At 40.2% G+C, this 21,315-nt stretch overlaps 1 protein-coding gene across 6 annotated transcripts in view; it reads left to right on the top strand.

Moving 5' to 3' along the window:
* The window catches only part of RALGAPB (Ral GTPase activating protein non-catalytic subunit beta), a 109,965-nt gene that overhangs the window by 18,539 nt on the left and 70,111 nt on the right, over positions 1-21,315 (top strand). For all 6 annotated transcript variants that reach the window (XM_050807010.1, XM_050807009.1, XM_050807008.1 and 3 more), the window contains 4 exons: positions 2,488-2,703; positions 6,813-7,015; positions 11,514-11,677; positions 13,963-14,149. In XM_050807010.1, coding sequence (XP_050662967.1) covers positions 2,518-2,703; positions 6,813-7,015; positions 11,514-11,677; positions 13,963-14,149 — 740 coding nt within the window. In that variant the 5' untranslated portion in view covers positions 2,488-2,517. Of the gene's footprint in view, positions 1-2,487; positions 2,704-6,812; positions 7,016-11,513; positions 11,678-13,962; positions 14,150-21,315 lie in introns of those variants that run through there.

The raw sequence follows: 21,315 nt of genomic DNA, 5'->3' as shown, positions 1-21,315 counted from the left end.
AAGAGACTATACAGTGTGTATATATTTATACTATATGTATATGTAGTATACACATAAGTATTTGTGTGTATATATGTTAAATTTAAAAAGCAAGGAAAAAACGTGTGGGAATCAGTTGTCTTTTGATGGTGATGGCTCTCTATCAGAACTTTCCCTTTCCCCCCTTATATTGTTGAGAGTGCTTATTTCAGGGGGACACCAGGATATCCTTGGGGGAATTCCTTATACATCATGAGGCAACTGAGGCAATTTTAGTAGTCAGATGCATCTGTTCTTCCTTTGAATTGTGGGTGCCTTATTAGATGATGGCCCATTCCTCCTGCCTTCCCGTTTTCAGAGAAAGATCCAGAGGAGGAGGAAAAGGAGGGAGGAGATTACAGGATCCTTATAGGGTCACTGAAGGGTACCCGGGCCCAGAGTCCCTCAGACTCCAGAGGAAGCTGAGTAGATTGAATCGGATGAGAGGGATAGTATATGGATTCCTGTGTATGGAAAGGAGAAAGAAAGGTAGTTTGGGACCACACTGTGAATGACTTTGACTCTCATACTAAAGAGTTTGATTTTCATTCTGTAGCTCTGTGATTCTCAAATGTCATATGCTTTTTTTGTTGTTGTTTGAGACGGAGTCTCGCTCTGTCACCCAGGCTGGAGAGCAGTGGCGCAATCTTGGCTCAATGCAATCTCCGCCTCCCGGGTTCACGCCATTCTCCTACCTCAGACTCCCAAGTTGTTGGAACTACAGGCGCCCGCCACCACACCCGGCTAATTTTTGTATTTTTGGTAGAGACAGGGTTTCACCATATTGGTCAGGCTGGTCTCAAACTCCTGACCTTGTGATCTGCCTGCCTTGGCCTCCCAAAGTGCTTGGATTACGGGCATGAGCCAGTGTGCCCTGCGATATGCTCTTCTTTTTTAAAAAATTCTTTAAAAGTTTTTCTTTATACTTAAATAGAGTTAGTCTTAGAAAAATGTCATAAGCTCTTGATGTTTGGTGAGCTGGGATAAGGTTTCTCAGGATAAAATTAAACAATGCTAATCTCTTCCCAGTTTGAGGAAAAGGTAACTTTTAGGGATAGAACTTTTTAAAGATTAATTATAACCTTGAGTTTGCTTAAACTGCTTGCTGGGCAGATTTCAGAACAAGTAGAAAGTGGAAGTTAACAGAAATGAATTGGAGAGGGCTAACCATCCTTTATCCTCTTTATGAGTATGGGATTTATGGTTGTAATATTTACATTGCATTCATACAGATAAGTTTTCTGCAGCTGATGTCCAGTAGACTTAGATATCGTTTTATGGAGCGTGTACAGAATAGGCAGAAGTACCTGCGTTGGAGAGTGTTTAGAATAGGGAGAGACAGCACATATCATGGCTAAGAGCATATGCCCTGGAGCCCAACAGATGTGGGTTCAAAACCTAGCTCTGGCTGGGTGCGGTGGCCCACGCCTGTATTCCCAGCACTTTGGGAGGCCAAGGCCAGTGGATCACCTTAGACCAGGAGTTCGAGACCAGCCTGGCCAACATGGTGAAACCCCTTCTCTACTAAAAATACAAAAATTAGCCGGGCGTGGTGGCATGCACCTGTAATCCCAGCTACTTGGGAGGCTGAGGCAGGAGAATTGCTTGAACCTGGAAGGCGGAGGTTGCAATCAGCTGAGATGGCCGCCACTGCATTCCAGTGTGCCTGGGCAACAGAGCAAGACTCCGTCTCAAAAAAAACAAAAACAAAAAAACCCAGCTCTACCATGTTATAACTTTAAAGCTTCAGGTAAGAAGCAAACCTCTCTATGCTCCAGTTTTTCATCTGTGAAATAGGGATAGTGTTACTGAATATTCATAGGGTTGTTTTAGTGATTATATGAGTAGTATGTATTAAATGCTTAATAAGTGGCAGCTCTTAATATGTTTCCTAAAGAACACTGTGACTTCCCAGTGTTCCAGTACTGGTAGTTTCAGCACCACTGTTTCAGAGAATGAAACAGTCTCAAAGAATTTTTAAGTGTAATTTGAGGACAGTGCTGAGAAATTGTAGGGATATGTATTCAGCAGATAGTAGGTACTCTGAAACTGTTGACTGAAAACCTGGGTCTTAGTAAGTTCTCCGTTGTCTCCCCTTCCTACTTAGGACATTCCATTCTCCCATGTTTTTCTGTCCTGGAACCATGTGGAGGGTTCCCTCATCTGTGAATGTCCCATATCTGATCATGTTATTCCCCTGCCCAATGGCCATCTTCTCCAGCTCTGCCCCAGGGCTTCCGAGGGCTCCTTTGGGGAGGTGCTCAGAGAGCTGCAGGTTCTGCCTTCCTACCTAATCTTACCCTGAGGTTCTGGGATATTCTCAAAACATTTAGATATATTTTTTCTGTCTTCAGAGGCAAGATGTTTGCAGCATTCTTTATCATGCCGAAAGTCTATACATCTGTTCTATTTATTTCTGTTAATTTCCAGTAGTATAATTTGACATGCATTTCTGTTTTGTCTTTTCAGGTGCCATTTGGATTGTACTTTAGTGGCACGATGTACTCTGAGTGGAGGTCACTGCATTTGGTGATTCAGAATGATCAAGGCCATACCAGTGTGCTGCACAGCTATCCAGAGAGTGTTGGACGAGAGGTGGCAAATGCTGTAGTCCGTCCTCTTGGGCAGGTGTTAGGTACCCCTTCAGTGGCTGGTAGTGAGAGTTTGTTAAAAACTGACAAAGAAGTAAGTGTTTCTAAATTTCATTCTCTTATATGAAAATGTACATTTGTTCTTGAAGAATTTGTTTAATGTTAACTTTTTTGTTCTTTTTTCTTTGAAAAGAGCTGTAGTAGAATAACATCAGCTTTTTAATGGATTTCTGCCCAACGTAGTATGACTTCTCAATTTTGATCTTGTTTGAGTTGAGGGCTGGGACTCGGAGTTTGTGGAGGTTGTAAGGAATGAGTTGTACTGTTTTGCTGTTGGGACTTTTTACTAGTTATGGTGAATTCTCCACTTAAGCTAAAGGCCAAGACAGAGACTTGAATGTCAAACCCTTTCCCCAAAGCTCTAGGCTTAGTCTTCTGATTTCCATTTAGAGTGTGGTTGGAAGACCTCATGCCTACCTCTAGATGGCCCCTGACTGAAGACTCATGTCGAGTTTTCAGGCTATGCGTATGCTGTGCTTAAGCTCTCCCTTGTCCCCATACCTACCTACCCCTTTCTGACTTCCAGGTTTAAGAGTGCTGCAGAGAAGCCAAGCCCTTCTGGCCTAAGCCTAGGTGGTTGGAATTGGGGTTGTGTTTGGTGTTTTTTTTTTTTGACACAGAGTCTTGCTTTGTTACTCAGGCTAGTGTGCAGTGGCATGACCACAGCTCGCTGCAGCCTCGGTCTCTCTGGGCTCAAATGATTTTTCCATCCCAGTGAGTCCCAAGTAGCTGGAATTACAGACACATGCCACCACGCCAGGCTAATTAAAAAAAATTTTTTTATAGGGATGTTCTTACTATGTTGCCCAGGCTGGGTGTTTACTGTTTCTAAAGATAGGGTTTCTTGGAATGGCTTGCCCTGAAGCTGGCCCTTTGTTCTTGGGTTCAGCGGCGTAGGCTGAAGTTAAAAAGTTGCTATTGGGAAGTCGTGAAGGGGCCCTGAGAATGGAGTGGTAGAGGAGCTTGCTGGTATAAATTCTAGCTAAGACGCAGGATTAAAACTTTGTCCCTTGTCTTGAAGAAGCTCATGTAACCTTCAGGCTTCACTTTTAGCAAAACCTGTACCCTATGTCTCAGACCCTTTTTTTCTGTTTGGTTTTTGGTTTCCTGTGAAGGAGAGATTAGACTTAGATATAAGACTAAAACTTGTAGCTCTAGGGGCAGTTATCCTCCCTCAGCCATGGGTCTCTGAAGAGTGAAGGTCTTCAGTCTGAGGAACATTTTTCTCTCTTCAGAGGACCCTAGATTTATCCCTGAGGACTAGCACAGACCCTAGTGCTTCTCCTCCTGGTGTGTTTGTGATCACTTGTTGCCTTCTCCTGGGATGAGATGGTACATGAGTAGATGGAGGTGCTCTGGTGTAGCCCTTATTTTTCTCCTTTCTCACCCTTGAAAAGAGATGAGAATTCCTGTGTCCTCTAGAATTACACCTTTTTTTGTTTTGTTTTTTTGACACAGAGTCTTGCTCTGTCACCCAGGCGGGAGTGCAGTGGCATGACCTCGGCTCACTGCAAGCTCCACCTCCCGGGTTCACACTATTCTCCTGCCTCAGTCTCCCAAGTAGCTGAGACTACAGGCGCCCTGCTACCATGCCTGGCAATTTTTTGTATTTTTAGTAGAGACAGGGTTTCACCGTGTTATCCAGGATGGTTTTGATCTCCTGACCTTGTTATCTGCCCACCTCAGCCTCCCAAAGTGCTGGGATTACAGGCGTGAGCCACCGAGCCCAGCCTATTTATTTATTTTTTGAGACAGAGTCTCGCTCTTGTTGCCCAGGCTGGAGTGCAAAGGCGTGATCTTGGCTTACCGCAACCTCTGCCTCCCAGGTTCAAGCAGTTCTCCTGCCTCAGCCACCCGAGTAGTTGGGATTGCAGGCATGCACCACCATGCCCGGCTAATTTTGTATTTTTTTTTTAGTAGAGACGGGGGTTTCTCTGTGTTGACCGGACTGGTCTTGAACTCCCGACCTCAGGTGATCCGCCCACCTTGGCCTTCCAAAGTGCTGAGATTACAGGTGTGAGCCACTGCACCTGGCCAATTTTTGTATTTTTGGTAGGGACAGGGTTTTGACATGTTGGCCAGGCTGGTGTTGAACTCCTGACCTCAGGTGATCCACCCGCCTCGGCCTCCCAAAGTGCTGGGATTACAGGTGTGAGCCACTATATCCGGCCTAGAATTATAAAATTAGACGATTGTGTGAAGATGCCACCAAAGATATCTTCTTGGTTTTTCATCTGATAATCAGGGACCTGCAATGTCTTTTAGAATCTCTTCTATTATGTGGCTAAATCTTGCTACACCCTGCTCCAAATTTGTCACAGCTTCACTGTGCTGTTATAGGCTTCTTTAACACTTATTGCAGTTAAACCATATATTTCCTACCCTTAACCTTTGTAGTTGCTTTTGAGCTTAAAAAATGTAATATATATATTTATCTTGTTAGATTTAACTTTGGTTTTAAGCCGTTGAAGTCTTTTTGAATCCTGAATTTCTGTCCAGCAAGTTGGCCATCCTTTTTAGCTTTGTGATATCTACAGATGATCAGCATGCACTGTTTTTCTTTTTTTTCCTCCTAAGTTAAAATCTTGGCAGAGCCTTTGGCATGCCACTGAGCACCTTTTACCAAAATGATCTTGGCACATTAATCTGTTGTTACTCTGTAATGTGGTATCTTGACCAGTTGTAAATCTAGCCATTCTACCATCCTCTGGGCCATATGTCTCCATCTTGTCCACAAGGAGATCCTGGGTCTGCCCAGGTTTCTTGCTAACACCCAGATACCCATTTGCCGGAGAACTCTGTTAATGGCATGGTGAGAATAGCTTCAAATTTCTAGTTGGAAGACCAGGGTTCAAGTTTTCAGCTCCACCTTTTATAAACCAGTGACTTGTGCCAAATTACATAATCTTGCTAAGCTTCTGTTTTCTTATGTATAAAGTAAGGATAGTTTACCCTGTCTACACAGGGTTATTGTGATGGCTAGATGATATTTATGAAAGTGCTTTGTAAACTGCAAGGACTACACCATTGTCAGCCCTCTAAATAGTAACCCTGTTAATAAAGGAATGAAGCTCATTTGGCATGACTTGATTTTTTTGAGCAGGCTGGGTCTTGGTAATCATGCTTCTCTTTTGTAAGTGTTCACTGATTGCTTAGTAATTTGTCTCAAAGTTTTGTCTGGAATTCACTTAAACTTTCCAGTTTGCAATGTCTGGAATACAGTTTCCTCCTTTTTTTTTTTTTTGCAAATTGGGGTTTCTCATAGATGGTGACATATAGCTCAGATGATGGTAGAATGGCTGGATTTATAACTGGTCCAGATACCACATGACAGAATAATAGTAGACTAATGTGCCAAAGTCATTTTGGAAAAAGTTGCCCAGTGGTACCTTCTAGTTGGAAGACCAGGATTCAAGTTTTCAGCTCTGCCTTTTATAAACCAGTGACTTGGGCCAGATTATTTAATCTCTACAGTTACGACTGCAGGCAGCCTAGTGGTTCAGCAGTCTCTTAGGCAAGTTCTCTCAGTCCTTAGGATGTGTTTCAGCTAGGTCAGGAGGCAGGGACTCATTCAGTGCGGCTAAATGCCTTGCTAAGATCTTACCCAGCTTCAGTCCTTTCTCAGCTGTGTTTGTTCTTCATTTTAAGTATTTTTTTTTTTTTTGGCAGAGGAAACAGTTGTAAAATAAGAGTCAAACAGTTTATCTTTCTTCTTGTTTGTTCATTTGCATAATCTGGAGATGGAATGTGACTGACTTTATATGATTTTCTAAATGCTACACATAAATTAAGTGGAGAAAAAACTCTAAAATGTTCTATTTTTGTGTCTCTAATCTCTGGAAAATTGAAGTGACCTGTATTTACTTTTTAATTCACAGAGCAAATAATAATAATATCTAAAGGGCAAAAACCAGCCTAGGATTGATAGTCAAAAATAAGTAATTTATTTTCTTCTTAAATCTTTTGCTTGGGAAATTGTATGTTTGATATGTGAAAAATGCATTATCTAAAATAAATCTGATACTTACATTGAGATGAATATCAATTTAGAGGCTTTTGGCAATAAAAGAGATTGACATTTTAAATCAGTCTACTGAGATAGGCATGTATAATAATTCTGTATGGATATTTTCTTTTGTCTAGGTAAAATGGACCATGGAAGTAATTTGCTATGGACTGACCCTTCCATTGGATGGAGAGACTGTAAAATATTGCGTTGATGTATATACAGACTGGATTATGGCTTTAGTGTTGCCGAAAGATTCTATTCCATTGCCAGTTATTAAAGAGCCTAATCAATATGTTCAAAGTATACTAAAACACCTACAAAATCTTTTTGTACCAAGGTAAGCTGTACCTGTCTATCTGGCCCATTATCAGGGGCATAGTAAAATATTCATAAATGTTACTGTAGTATAGGAGCTGATTTCATTGTTAGTCCTCTGAACAGTGACTTCGTGTGTTCAATTAAAGATTGTATTAATGTGAATGTTAGGAAAGATGGGCTTATGTAATGTTTACTAGGCGTTTTTAACAGGTATGTGCTCTTTACAAGTTTTTGGCTTTGCTTCTAAAATCTCATACCTCTTAGATATTAAAATACTGTAACATCTTTCCCTTCTACTCAAAAAAATATATACTTTTGCCTGTCACAATTCTTGTTTCCATTTAGGCTAAACACAACTAAGGGAGATGTATCTACCTTAAGAGGCATCTTTCCTATGAGAGAATGAAGACACTTGAAACAATTATGGGCAACTTTATAGTAAGCCAAAAGATTACTCTTGATAGTTTGTTTCTAACTTTTTTTCCATCTTCTTAGGCAAAGGCCTTAAATATCATAATGTAGGATACCTTCAAGGAGCAGTAGGGCAATCTCCCTTTGGTAAAGTTCTGGTTAGAGCTTTTGCTCTGTCATACAGTGAGGGACTTTGAAAACCAGCTCTGTAAGTTTTTAACTTTCTAAATATAGAAGGAAGATTACTTTGGAAAATCTGAATTAAAAAAGAGAACTCTCCGGAACTCTGGTCTGTTGGCTCAGGTGTAAACAGCATACCATGCATGAAATGCCTGGTGTAGTCTGGCCACTAACCAAACTAGCTGTTCTTAATTCTGCATGAATGCTGCTGTTTAGTCAGACTCATAAGTCAGACATTCCTCTAAGACCTCTTAAAGATCTTTCCCATCATGATGTCTTTTTGTCGTCTTCCTCCTCCTTCTCTCCATCACCACATCTCATTCTTGTCGGTTCTTTAGTTCCGCCTTGTGAGGAGAAGTCCTACCTAACCACTCAGGCCCACAGCGCTCACACCTTCTCTGAACCTATGTGATACTTTCTGTATCACTCTTGTATCTCTTGCTGTTTTGTTGCTTATCTTTTAAAATGTGTGTCTCCTTTCCCCATCTAACCAACTTGAAGGCAGGAACTGTGTTGTCTCTATTTTAGGCTTCCACAGTATCTGGTGCAGTACTGGTATTTTAGTACTTAATACTTACCTTAGGTGTGAATTAAATGCGTGTTGCTTGTATTTATTGATTTCAAATGGAATTAAAAACAGGAAATAGGCTGGGCACAGTGGCTCATGCCTGTAATCCCAGCACGTTTGGAGGCTGAGGCAGGTGGATCACCTGAGGTCAGGAGTTCGAGACCAGCCTAGCCAACATGGCAAAACCCTGTCTCTACTAAAAATACAAAACGTAGCCGGGCGTGGTGGCATGTGCCTATAATCCCAGCTACATGGGAGGCTGAGGCAGGAGAACCGCTTGAATCTGGGAGGCGGAGGTTGCAGTGAGCCAAGATCGCACCACTGCACTCCAGCCTGGGTAACAGAGCGAGACTCTGTCTCAAACAAAACAAACAAACAACAACAACAACAAAAAAAACAGGAAACAGTTGGGAGTACTTAGAATATTGTTTATAAGCAGGTTCTTCTAAAATGATATAATAGTTTTAATACTTTCTTGTTATCTTTTTAGGAGACTACTGGGCTTTTTCTTCATGCCTGCGATAGTCTCATGAGTAGTATTGTCACTGTGTCTCTTTCCTCTTTGTAAGCCTGCTACCTCTCAGTGCTCAGCTAATTTGTATTGATGAAAAAAAATTAATGGCATTTGAGTTAATTAGGCTTGTGCCTTTGCTTTTTCTCTTTTGAGATACATGACTACCTTATAAATGGTTTTGCTATTTGGTAATTACCTTGTTTTCTCAAAAGTGTGCATGCATAAGTGTTAGTAAATTCTGAGAGGCTACTCAACTGAGAATTAGAGTTCTCTTCCTGGCTAATGTTTTAGGAAACTTAGCTGAATATTTTCAATGCTAAGTATTGGTGTTACAATCTCATCTCCCATTATTTGAAGTTTTAGTTGTTTATTTGATTCTGATAGTTCACAAAACTGTCATCTAAGTTTACTTAATTAGTTGTTTTTATAAAAACTGACACTCAGAGGGAACTGCCTGTACCATTTTGCTAGAGATTATGTCACAATGAATGTAACCGTTCTCTTTTGCCCATCAGTTTGATTTTTTTTTTTTATGATTGAGCGAAGAGTAAATCACCTTTTAAAGGTGATTAAGGTTTTAATTGCTCACATATACTATACTGTACTTTAAAAAAACATATTATTGTTCTAAAGCAGGGTTAACAAAGAGCCAGATAGCATTTTAGGTTTTGTGGGTCATATAGTGTTGTAATTACTCAGTTCTGCTGGTATGGCATGAAAGCAGCCATAGGCAGTATGTGAATGAATGATCATTACTGTGTTCCAATACAGCTTCACTTACAATATAGATAGTAGGCCAGATTTGTAAACTCTATTTACAATAAAAGATAGCAGGCCAGATTTGACCCATTGGCCATCATTCACCACCACTGTTCTAAAGCAGTTTTTCTGAAGATCACAAGTTACTTTTTAAAAAGTAACTTGATATTTTTGAAAAGGAGATCTCTGGTGTTTAGCTCTTCTGTTTGTTTTTTATGTAAAGGTTACCTTGTTAGCTTTAGAACTTTGGACCCTGCATCTGAATTTAGGCCTTCTGAGTGAGGAGGAGCCTCAGTACCTGAGGAACAGGTATTTCCTTTCCTGTCATTGGACAGGAAATGGTAGGTAGGCCTAAATTACCATGTAGGAGGCATGCACTCTTGGAAGAGTGTCAGTTCCAGGGCCATTAGTGGCATTTTTATTTCTTATTCTGGACTTCCTCTTACATTACTTGATTAGGTTTGGGGCTATGATATAGTTTTTTTTTTTTTTGAGATGGAGTCTCGCTCTGTCGCCCAGGCTGGAGTGCAGTGGCCAGATCTCAGCTCACTGCAAGCTCCACCTCCCGGGTTTACGCCATTCTCCTGCCTCAGCCTCCCCAGTAGCTGGGACTACAGGCGCCAGCCACCTTGCCCAGCTAGTTTTTTGTATTTTTTAGTAGAGATGGGGTTTCACCATGTTAGCCAGGATAGTCTCGATCTCCTGACCTCGTGATCTGCCCGTCTCGGCCTCCCAAAGTGCTGGGATTACAAGCTTGAGCCACCACGCCTGGCCCTAGTTTTTTATTCTTCTTCAAGTAAGCCGGAGCAGTAGACACAAGCTTGAACCTTAGGGCTTTACCTGGACTAGATCCACCTTTAGCTGAATGTGGAACATCTCCCCACTCCTGAGGGTGCTTGGCTCTTCCTAGGCAATTTTCTCATCATTTTGCTTTAGGTCTGACTTCTTTAGGGAAAACTTAGTGGTGTCATTTGCTTTCAACTCTAGGGTAAGTGACCGGTTTTCCGCATCATGGCCCAGAATCTGAGAATCTCTATTCTAAGGTTGGGTTGACAGTTCTAAGGAAACTCACTTCATTTTCTGGAATTTCTTGAGGAAACTCCCCAATCTGATTCAGATATGTTTCTATCAGTTCTTTGTGACAAATGACAATATGTAGAAACTTGGCCTCAAGACTTATTTCAGTAATATTAGATACTTTTTTTGGGTTTCCCATAAGAGATCTGGAGGCCAGCTTACCACTTGCTAATACAGTGGATTTCCTGCTATTCTCAAAATTCTCACTGTTCTACTTTGGAAAGTGAGGGTAAGGGCTCGGGCCTGGACCTCTATCTTCATCCTCAGTCCTAGCCAAAATACTTTGATCTGTTATATAGATAATTTTTCTTATGAGATTTCCCTTGGAAAAAACAGTCCTGCAGTGAGTTTTAAAACTGTTGTTCCAGGGTATCCTGGGAACCTTGGAGCCTCTATCTCTGGCTATGTGTCTTTTTCTAAAATTAGAGCAGCAGTAGCAGGTATTTATTTCTGAATCAATGCCTACATACCTCATCAATTTTGGGGACCTATTAGGCTATTCTTTCTGGCCCTTAGGCCCTTCTCTAATAGACCTTAGCTTCAGAGGGACTATGAGCACTGTAAAATCACATGTAGAATTCTTGCAAATATGTGTTTTTAAAAATTAAACAAGAATACCAAGGTCGTTCTGCTTAAATGTAAGCAGCAAGGGTGGCTGTGGGTATTTACTTGTTAATTCAACAAAAACCTATTGAGTGCCTGCTATTATATGTTAGGCATGTGTTAGACATAGAAAATCCAGAAGTGAAGTTTATATTCTAGTATTCCCGCCTTCCTCCCAGAAGCTTTCCAGTTCTCATAGGAGTGGTAGGTTTAGAACCCAGAGTGCTGAACTTGACGATGAGTAAGAAGTAGCTTTAAACTGAAGATGGTATGCCTAGCCCTCTCTGCTGATAATATTAGGGAGCTTCACTGGACCACTGCTTGCCACATCCATAAGTCACCTGTCCTGAAGCTGTTGCTGTCTCTTCTTCAGGCTTGCCAGTGATACCTGTCTATCTTCTTCAGACAGGAACAGGGTTCCAGTCAGATTCGACTATGCTTACAGGTCCTGAGAGCCATTCAGAAACTGGCCCGTGAGTCATCTCTCATGGCCCGAGAAACCTGGGAAGTCTTACTGTTGTTTCTTCTGCAGATTAATGACATACTTCTGGCCCCACCAACTGTTCAAGGTTTGTTTATTTATTTATTTATTTTTCTGATTTATTTCTGAGCTCCAAATACAGTTCATCTTTAAACTCAGTGAGTGGTAGACTCATTGGGGATTTAAATTTTGGCATAACGGTTTACAAACGAAGATGAACAGTTCTTAGAATGGAAACCCTCAGGCACAATATAACTTTAGCGCTAATGAAGTTATTTTACCTTCAGTAATAATTTTGCTAATACAGGGAGGGACTCAGTGAATTATGCATGTTTGATAATGGTGGGAACAGTAGCTCATTTAATAGGATAGGCCGGGCGCAGTGGCTCACGCCTATAATTCCAGCACTTTGGGAGGCCAAGGTGGGTGGATCACCTGAGGTCAGGAGTTTGAGACCAGCCTGGCCAACATAGTGAAACCTCATCTCTACTAAAAATACCAAAAGTAGCCGGGCGTGGTGGTGGACGCCTGTAATCCCAGCTACTTGGGAGGCTGAGACAGGAGAATCACTTGAACCCAGGAGGCAGAGGTTGCAGTGAGCCAAGATCATGCTGTTGTACTCCAGCCTGGGCAACCAGAGCAAAACTCTGTCTCAAAAAAAAAAAAAAAAAAAAAGTTAGGATAGAGCCTATATAAGAAACAACTGGCCAGGCGTGGTGACTCACACCTGTAATCCCAGAACTTTGAGAGGCCGAGGCAGGCGGATCACCTGAGGTCATGAGTTCGAGACCAGCCTGGCCAACATGGTGAAACCCCATCCCTTCTAAAAGTACAAAAATTAGCCAGGTGTGGTGGTGGGCGCCTGTAATCCCAGTTATTCAGGAGGCGGAGGCGGGAGAATTGCTTGAACCTGGGAAGCGGAGGTTGTAGTGAGCCAAGATCGTGTCTTTGCACTCCAGCCTGGGCGACGAGTAAGACACCGTCTAAAAAAAAAAAAAAAAGAAAAAGAAAAAAAAGAAACAACTAACCAATTAAATTAGAGCCTATAGATAATGTATTACAAAGTAGTTATCAAAGTAGAGTCTGAAAACTTGATAGTGACAGAAGATATTTTACTCAGCAAATGAAACTTCCAAAGTCTTCTAACTATTCTATTTGGAAGTGTGCCAGTTTGCCATTCATTAGCTAGCCATTAAAATGCCTCCAGTTTTATGACTTTACAGTGTATTTCAGAATCCCTGCTTTGTATATAGCACAATGTATATAAACTATAAGTTGATCATCTAGTTCCAAGTTCTCTTGTTGCTTATTCATCGGTATACTCTGTTTACTAACACACGTGACTGTGCTTGTGTTCTCACACAGATGCAGTGTTCAGGGAAATAGCTAAAAGGAAGCATGGAATTTCAGTGTGGGAAGGGATGCGATGATAGGAATACTCTGTCTGGTATTGACAATAGCTGGCCAGTCATTGATTCATCAGCTCTCTATTGCTTACTCCTCATGCCAGGGATCTCAACAGCATGAGGCAGACAATTCGTCCCCTTCTTGGGCTCTTTGTTGTTGAAACTTTGGTTTTGCTCATTTGAAACACACATTCTTATAACTTTTCCTGTGAGTCCCAACTTTGCCTTCTGGAGCTGTGCAGTGTAAAGACCACTGCTATTTTTCCACCTGGTTCCAGGACTTAGAACAGGGGAACAGCCCATTTTCATGGTTAAGGCCCTGTCCTTCCCAACACCAGTCCTTTTGCTCCATTATTTGTGTGTGTCTCTCTCTCCCCACCTTGAAGGGTGGCTTTCAGATACTTGGAGCATTGTATGGCAAAGTTTGGAGGTAAAAAGACATGGGTTTTTGTTGTGATTCCTTCACTTACTGGCTGCATGAAGTTGAAGAAGTTGCTTAAACTTTCCGAATCTAAGTTTTCTCATCTTCAAAATGGGTATAATTAGTAGTTGGTATTGGGTATTACAGATACCTGTCCTGCAGAATTAATGTGAGGATTATATGAGGTCATTTGTATGAACTATTTGGCATAGAAACTGACTCATAGTAGTCAGTCATCATAGTCATCCTTTACCTTCACCCTTGTGTCCGCCTGTCCCCCTTGCTAGAGGATTAAGGCCTTCAATAAGAATTGAACAGGACAACTTGAAATCTTTCAAAGTAGAAATTTTTTGATGTATCTATGATTTTGGGCACAGGAACTCCTAAGCATTACTTCTCATTTTTACTATTAAATGATTATTTGAAAGTCAAAACTTAACATTGCACTTACTTTAATTTTTTGACCAGTTCTCCCACATCAGTGACTTAAAAGATTCTGCTTTAAAAATAAGTTTGCCAAAGATGTGTTTTCTTTTCATTGGTAAGGTGGCATTGCTGAGAATCTAGCAGAGAAGTTGATTGGTGTTCTCTTTGAGGTGTGGTTACTAGCTTGTACTCGGTGCTTCCCAACACCTCCTTATTGGAAAACAGCCAAGGAGATGGTGGCTAACTGGAGGCATCACCCAGCAGTGGTGGAGCAGTGGAGCAAGGTCATTTGTGCGCTCACTTCCAGGTAGGTTATTGTCACTGCCCTACCTTCCTTCAATCCCTGTCTGACCTTAGGCAGCTTTCTGGCATTCATGGAATACATTGTAACAAAGGCTGGGTCTTTTGTTACTGTACTTTAGATACAGAATTGAGCCACTTTTTAAACATAGATATAACAGTTTGGCTAGTGCCCATTTAAAACCTTTCAGAATAATCAAGTATTCTTGAGAAACAGATAAATGTTATACCCTACTTCCCCCACAAAAAAAAATTCCACTCTTATTTTGATTACTAAAATATGCATAATCATTATTTTAAAGAAACAAACCATAGAAAGGTATAATAGAAAAGTTCTCCTGAAATCCTACCATGTATATTTATATATAATTTTACAGAAATGGGACCATACTATAAATGCTACTTTGTAACCAAAGTAGGTAGTTTTTTTATAATAATAATTTTACTTTTTTGCCATTTATGTATAATACCATCACTGTTTTGTAAGTACACTCTTAGGTTCATTTTTTTCACACTTATTTTTTCATTTAAATCCGATTTTAATATGCAGGCATACCTTGTTTTATTGTACTTCACTGTGTTGAGCTTCACAGGTACCATGTGTTTTTTTTTTTTTTTTTTCAAATTGAAGGGTTGTGGCAACCCTGCATCAAGTGAGTCTTTTGGTGCCATTTTTCCAACAGCATGTGCTCACTTTGTGCCTCTGTCGTATGTTGGTAATTCTTGCGTATTTCAGACTTTTAAATTACAATTATCTGTTATGGTGACCTGTGATCAGTGATCTTTGATATTACCATTGTCGTTGTTACAGAGTGCCACGTACTACACCTATATAAAATGGTGAACTTTATCGATCAATGTTGTTTGTGTTCTCACAGCTCCACTGACCAGCTGTTCCCTGTCTCTTTCCCACTCTTGAGACACAATAATACTAAAATTAGGCCAATTAGTAACTAAAATGGCCTCAAAGTGTTCGAGTGAAATGAATAGTTGCATGTCTCTCACTTTAAATCAAAAGCTAGAAATGATTTAGTTAGGAAGGTTTGTTGAAAGCCAAAATAGGCTGAAAGCTAGGACTCTTGCACCAAATGTTTAGCCAAGTTGTGAATGCAAAGGAAAAGTTCTTGAAGGAAATTAAACATGCTATACCACTGAACACAGGAATGATAAGAAAGCAAAACAGGCTTATTTATGATATGGAGAAAGTTTGAGTGGTCTAGATGGGAGATCAAACCAGTCACAACATTTTCTTAACCCAAAGCCTAATTCAGAGCAAGGCCTAACTGTCTTCAGTTCTGTGAAGGCTGTGAGAGGTGAGAAAGCTGCAGAAGAAAGCTTAGGAACAGGCTGAGGTTGGTTCATGAGGTTTAAGGAAAGAAACCATGTCTATAACATGAAAGTGCAAGCTGAAGCAGCGAGTGTGATGGAGAAGCTGCAGCAATTGATCCCGATGATCTAGCTAAGATCATAGATGAAGGTGGCGTCACCAAACAACAGATTTTCAGTGTGCATTGAACAGTCTTGTATTGGAAGAAGACACCATCTAGGACTTCTATAGCTAGAGAGAAGTCAGTGCCTGGCAAGCTGAAGCCAGTGCTCATTCACCATTTGGAAAATCCTAGGGCCCTTAAGAATGATATTAAATTTGTGCTCGCCTTGGCAGCCCGTATACTAAGAATGATGTTACATTTATTCTGGCTGTGTGCAAATGGCTCATGCCTGTAATCCCAGCACTTTGGGGGTAAGACATGGGCAGATTGCTTGAGCTCAGGAGTTTGAGACCACCCTGGGCAACTTGACAAACCCCGTCTCTATAAAAAATAAAAAAAATATCCAGGTATGGTGGCTTGTGCCTGTAGAACCCGCCTCCAAGGTTCAAGTGATTCTTGTGCCTTAGCCCCCCGAGTAGCTGGGATTACAGAGGTATGCCACCACACCCTGCTAGTTATTGTATTTTTAGTAGAGATGGGGTTTCACCATGTTGGTCTCAAATTCCTGGCCTCAAAACAGTCCACCCATCTCAGCCTCCCAAAGTGCTTGGATTACAGGCATGATCCACTGCGCCCAGCCTGACTTTCAAATCTTGTTTAAGAAATAGAGTTGACCCTTGAGCAACATGTTTTTGAACTGTGTGGGTCCACTTATATGTAGTGGAAACTTTTTTTTGAGATTTGAGACAGTTTGAAAAAATGTGCACCATGTAGCCTAGATATATTGAAAAAAGAAAATAAAGGTATGTCATGTGCATTAAATATATGTACATGCTAGTCTTATATTGTTTACTACCATAAAATATACACAAATGTGTTATACTAAATTAAAATTTATTAAAACTTATGCATGCAAATGCTTATAGACTATACATGATACCATTTGCAGTGATGTAAACAACAGGTAAAGAAATGTAAACATAAAAGCTACAGTATAAATCGTAATTGCATAAAATTAACTGTGGTACATACTATACTACTGTAATAATTTTGTAGCCACTTCCTGTTGCTATTGCAATGAGCTCAAGTGTTGTGAATATTCACCTAAAACCCCATGTGACACTAATCATCTCTGCTTGAGCAGTTAATCTCTCCAGTAAATAGTGTATCTCAGTAAAAAGTGATGTCTCAGTTTTCATTTTTCATCATATTTAATACAATACTGTAAACCTGGAATAAATAATACCATGGGACCCATACGAAGTGCCATTAGTGGTGCTGGAAGTGCTCCCAAGAAGCAGAGAAAACTCATGACATTACAAAAAAAAGTTGAATTGCTTGATGTGTTCTGTCGTTTGAGGTCTGCAGCTGTGGTCACCTGCCATTTCAGGCAGACAATTGATTTTGTGAAAAGATGACGTAAACTTATGGTGTCAGTAAACACAGTACAGTGTTGTAAATGTATTTTCTCTTTTATATGACTTTTTTTTTTTTTGAGACAGAGTCTCACTTTGTCACCTAGTCTGCAGTGCAGTGGTATGATCTCAGCTCACTGCAACCTCCGCCTCACTGCAGCCTCTGCCTCCCAGGCTCAAGTGATTCTCGTGCCTCAGCCTCCTGAGTAGCTGGGATTACAGGCGTGAGCCACCATGCCCAGCTAATTTTTTGGTATTTTTAGTAGAGTCAGGATTTCTCCATGTTGGCCAGGCTGGTCTCTAACTCCAGGCCTCATGTGAGCCTCCCCGCCTCTGCCTTCCAAAGTGCTGGGATTACAGGCATGAGCCACTGTGCATGGCCCTTTTTAATAATTTTTTAAAAACGGGGTCTTGCTGGGTTGCCCAGGCTAGAGTGTAATGGCTGTTCATAGGTGTGATCATAGTGCACTACACTCTTAAGGTCCTGGGCTCAAGCTATTTAGGTTGGTTCAAAAGTAATTGCAGCTTTTGCCATATTTTAATTACTTTTGTACCGACACAGTATCTTCTGCCTCAAGTCTTCCAAGTAGCTGGGACTATGAGTGTGCCACTGCGTCTGATTTTCCTTATGATTTTCTTTGTAACATTTTATTTAGCTTTCTTTATTGTAAGAATACCATACAAAATATGTGTTAATTGTTTGCTATTGGTAAGGCTTCTGATTAGATTAGTGTTAAGTTTTTGGGGGCTCAAACATTATACATAGAGTTTTCAACTGTATGAGGGGCCAGTACCTCTAGTTCCTATGTTGTTCAAGGGTCAACTGTACGTTTTGTAAGGCTATAGCTGCCATATCAGCATTAAAAGGACTTTGGAAGAAGTTGATTCCAACCCTAATGAATGATTATGAGGGGTTCAAAGCTTTAGTGGAAGAAGTCACTGCAGATGAGGTGGAGAAGTAGCAAGAGAACTACAATTAGAAGTATAGCCCAAAGAGATGACTAATTGCTGCAATGTCATGATAAAACTAATGATGAGAAGTCTTATGGATGAACAAAGAAAGTAGTTTCCTGAGGTGGAATCTACTCCTGGTATAGATGCCATGAACATTGTTGAAATGACAGCAAAGTATATAGAGTATTATATAAGCTTAATTGGTAAAGTAATGGCAGAGTTTGAGAGGATTCACTCCGATTTTGAAATAAGTTCTACTGTGGGTAAAATGCTATGAAATGGCATTGCATGCCACAGATAAATTTTCTTGTGAAAAGAAGAGTCAGTCCATGTGGCACACTTCATTGTTTTAGTTTTTAAAACTGCCACAGCCACCCCAGCCATCAACAATCAACATCCTGATCAGTCTGCAGCCATAACCTCTACCAGTGAAAAGATGACTCTAGATGACACAAACAAATGGAAAAACATTCCATGTTCATGGTTTAGAAGAATCAATATCATTAAAATGACCATACTGCCCATAGCAATCTATAGATTCAACACTATTCCTATCAAACTACCAGTGCCATTTTTTCACATAACTAGGAAAAAACCTATTCTAAAATTCATATTGGAACCAAAAAAGAGCTTTAATAGCCAAAGCAATCCTAAAGCAAAAAGAATAAAGCTAGAGGCATCACATTACCCAACTTCAAACTATACTACAGGGCTACAATCCCCAAAACAGCATGGTACTAGTACAAAAACAGATACATAAACTAATGGAACAGAATAGAGAACCCAGAAGTAAAGCTTCATAACTACAGCCATCTGATCTTTGACAGAGTCAATAAAAACAAGCAATGGGAAAAGGACTCTCTGTTCAATAAAAATAGTGCAGGGTTAGCTGGCTAACCATATGCAGAAGAATGAAACTGGACTCCTGCCTTTCACCATATACAAAAATTAACTCAAGATGGATTAAAGATTTAAATGTAATGCCTCAAACTATAAGAATACGAGAAGAAAACCTAGGAAACACTATTCTGGACATTTGCCTTGGGAAGGAATTTATGACTCAGTCCTCAAAAGTAATTGCAACAAAAACAGTTGACAAGTGGTACCTAATTAAACAAAAGAGTTTCTGCACGTAAAAGAAACTATCAACAGAGTAAACGGAAAACCTACAGAATGAGAGAAAATATTCACAAATTATACATCTAACAGAGATCCAATATCCAGAATCTACAAGGAACTTAAAACAATTGAACAAGCAAAAAACAACCCCATTAAAAAACAGGCAAAAGACATGAACAGACACTTATCAAAAGAAGACATACAAGTGGCCAACAAACATATGAAAAAATGCTCCATATTACTAATCATCAAACAAATGCAAATCAAAATCACAGTGAGATACTATCTCACACTAGGCAGAATGGGTATTATTAAAATGTCAGAAAAACAGTAGATGCTGGCAAGACTGCAGAGAAAAGGGAATGGTTATAAACTCTGCTGGTGGGAATGTAAATTAGTTCCAGCTACTGTGGAAAGCAATTGGAAGATTTCTCAAAGAACTTAAAATACGACTACCACTCAACCCAGCCACCCCATTGCTGGGTATATATCCAAAAGAAAACAAATGATTCTACCAAAAAGACACATGCAGTCTTATATATTGCAGCACGATTCACAATAGCAAGGACATGGAATCAACGTAGATGCCCGTCGGTGGTAGACTGGGTAAAGAAAATGTGGCACATATGCACCATGGCATACTATGCAGCCATGAAAAAGAATTAATTATGTCCTTTGCAGCAACATGGATGCAGCTTGAAGCCATTATCCTAAGTGAATTAACACAGGAACAGAAAACCAAGTATCACATGTTCTCACTTATAAGTGGGAGCTAAACATTGGACGTAAAACTCATGGACATAAAGATGACAACATTAGAAACTGAGGACTACTGATGGGGGAAGAGGAGCAGTGTTGAAAAGCCCAGATGATGGGATTATTTGTACCCCAAGCCTTAGCATCATGCAGTATACCCAGATAATCTGCACATGTACCTCCTGAATCTAAAATAAAAGTTGGAAAGTTTTAAAAAGGGAAAAGATTATGACTTGCTGAAGGCACAGATGATTAATTAGCATCTTTCAGCAGTAAAATATTAATATTTTTAAATTAAGGATGTACATTGATTTTTAAAGATATAATCCTATTGCATACTTAATCAACTGCAGTATAGTCCAAACATAGCTTTTATATGCATTGAGAAACCAAAAAAACGTGCATGACTTGCTTTTTGCAATATTTGTTTTATTAGGGTAGTGTGAAACAACCTGCAAGATCTCCAAGGTATACCGGTATAACTCTAGATATAGATAAGGGTTCTTTAAAAAATATAATACCTTTATCACACCTAAAAAAGTTGACAATTCTTTAATATCAGTTAGCCAATCGGTGTTCAAATTTTCAGGTGCAGTTGGTCCTCTGTGGGTTCTGTATCCATGGACACAGCCATTCAGAAATCAAAAATATTTGGCAAAAAATTTCACAAAATTCCAAAGAGTAAAAATTGAATTTGCCTTCTACTGAGTACTGCATTGAATCTGTGCGAATGAAGGGATGTGTATGCATTGTATTAGGTATTATAAGTAATCTTGAGATGATTTAAAGTATATAAGAAGATGTGTGTAGGTTATATGCAAATACTAAATTATTTTATGTAAGGGGACTTGAGCATCCATGGATTTTGGCATCTGAGGGGTGTCCTGCATCAATCCCCCATAATACTGAAGGACAACTGTATAGGTTTCTGCTGTCTTTCTCTTTTTTTGACAGTTTCTTACTCTGTCACCCAGGCTGGAATGCAATGGTGCAATCACAGCTTACTGCAGCCTTAATCTCCTAGGCTCAAGTGATCCTCCTGCTTCAGCCACCTGAGTAGCTGGGACTGCAGGCGTGCACCACCATGCTTGGCTAATTTTTATATTTCTGATCACAATGGGGCTCCTCCATGTTGTCCAGGCTGGCCTTGAACTCCTGGGCTCAAGTAGTCCTCTTGCCTTGGCCTCCCAAAGTGCTGGTATTACAGGCCTGAGCCACCACACCAGGCCTAGGTTTCTGCTTTATTTTTCTTTGCAATTTTTTTGTTGAAGAAACTGGGTTGTCTTACAGAGTGTTTCACATTCTGGATTTTTCCAATTACGTCCACATTGTTAATTTAACATATTCCTCTGCCCCGCTGTATTTCCTGTAAACTGGTAGTTAGATCTAGAGTCTTGATCTCATTCCAGTTTGACTGGGGGCAAAGAGAAGGGGTGACAGGAACAAAAACTTTGTAGGTAGTATTATGTATCAGAAGGTAGACTTCTCTTTTTCTGAGT

Source organism: Macaca thibetana, chromosome 10 (genome assembly GCF_024542745.1).
Source record: "Macaca thibetana thibetana isolate TM-01 chromosome 10, ASM2454274v1, whole genome shotgun sequence".
NCBI lineage: Eukaryota > Metazoa > Chordata > Mammalia > Primates > Cercopithecidae > Macaca > Macaca thibetana.
This window is presented reverse-complemented; position numbering and strand designations above follow the sequence as displayed.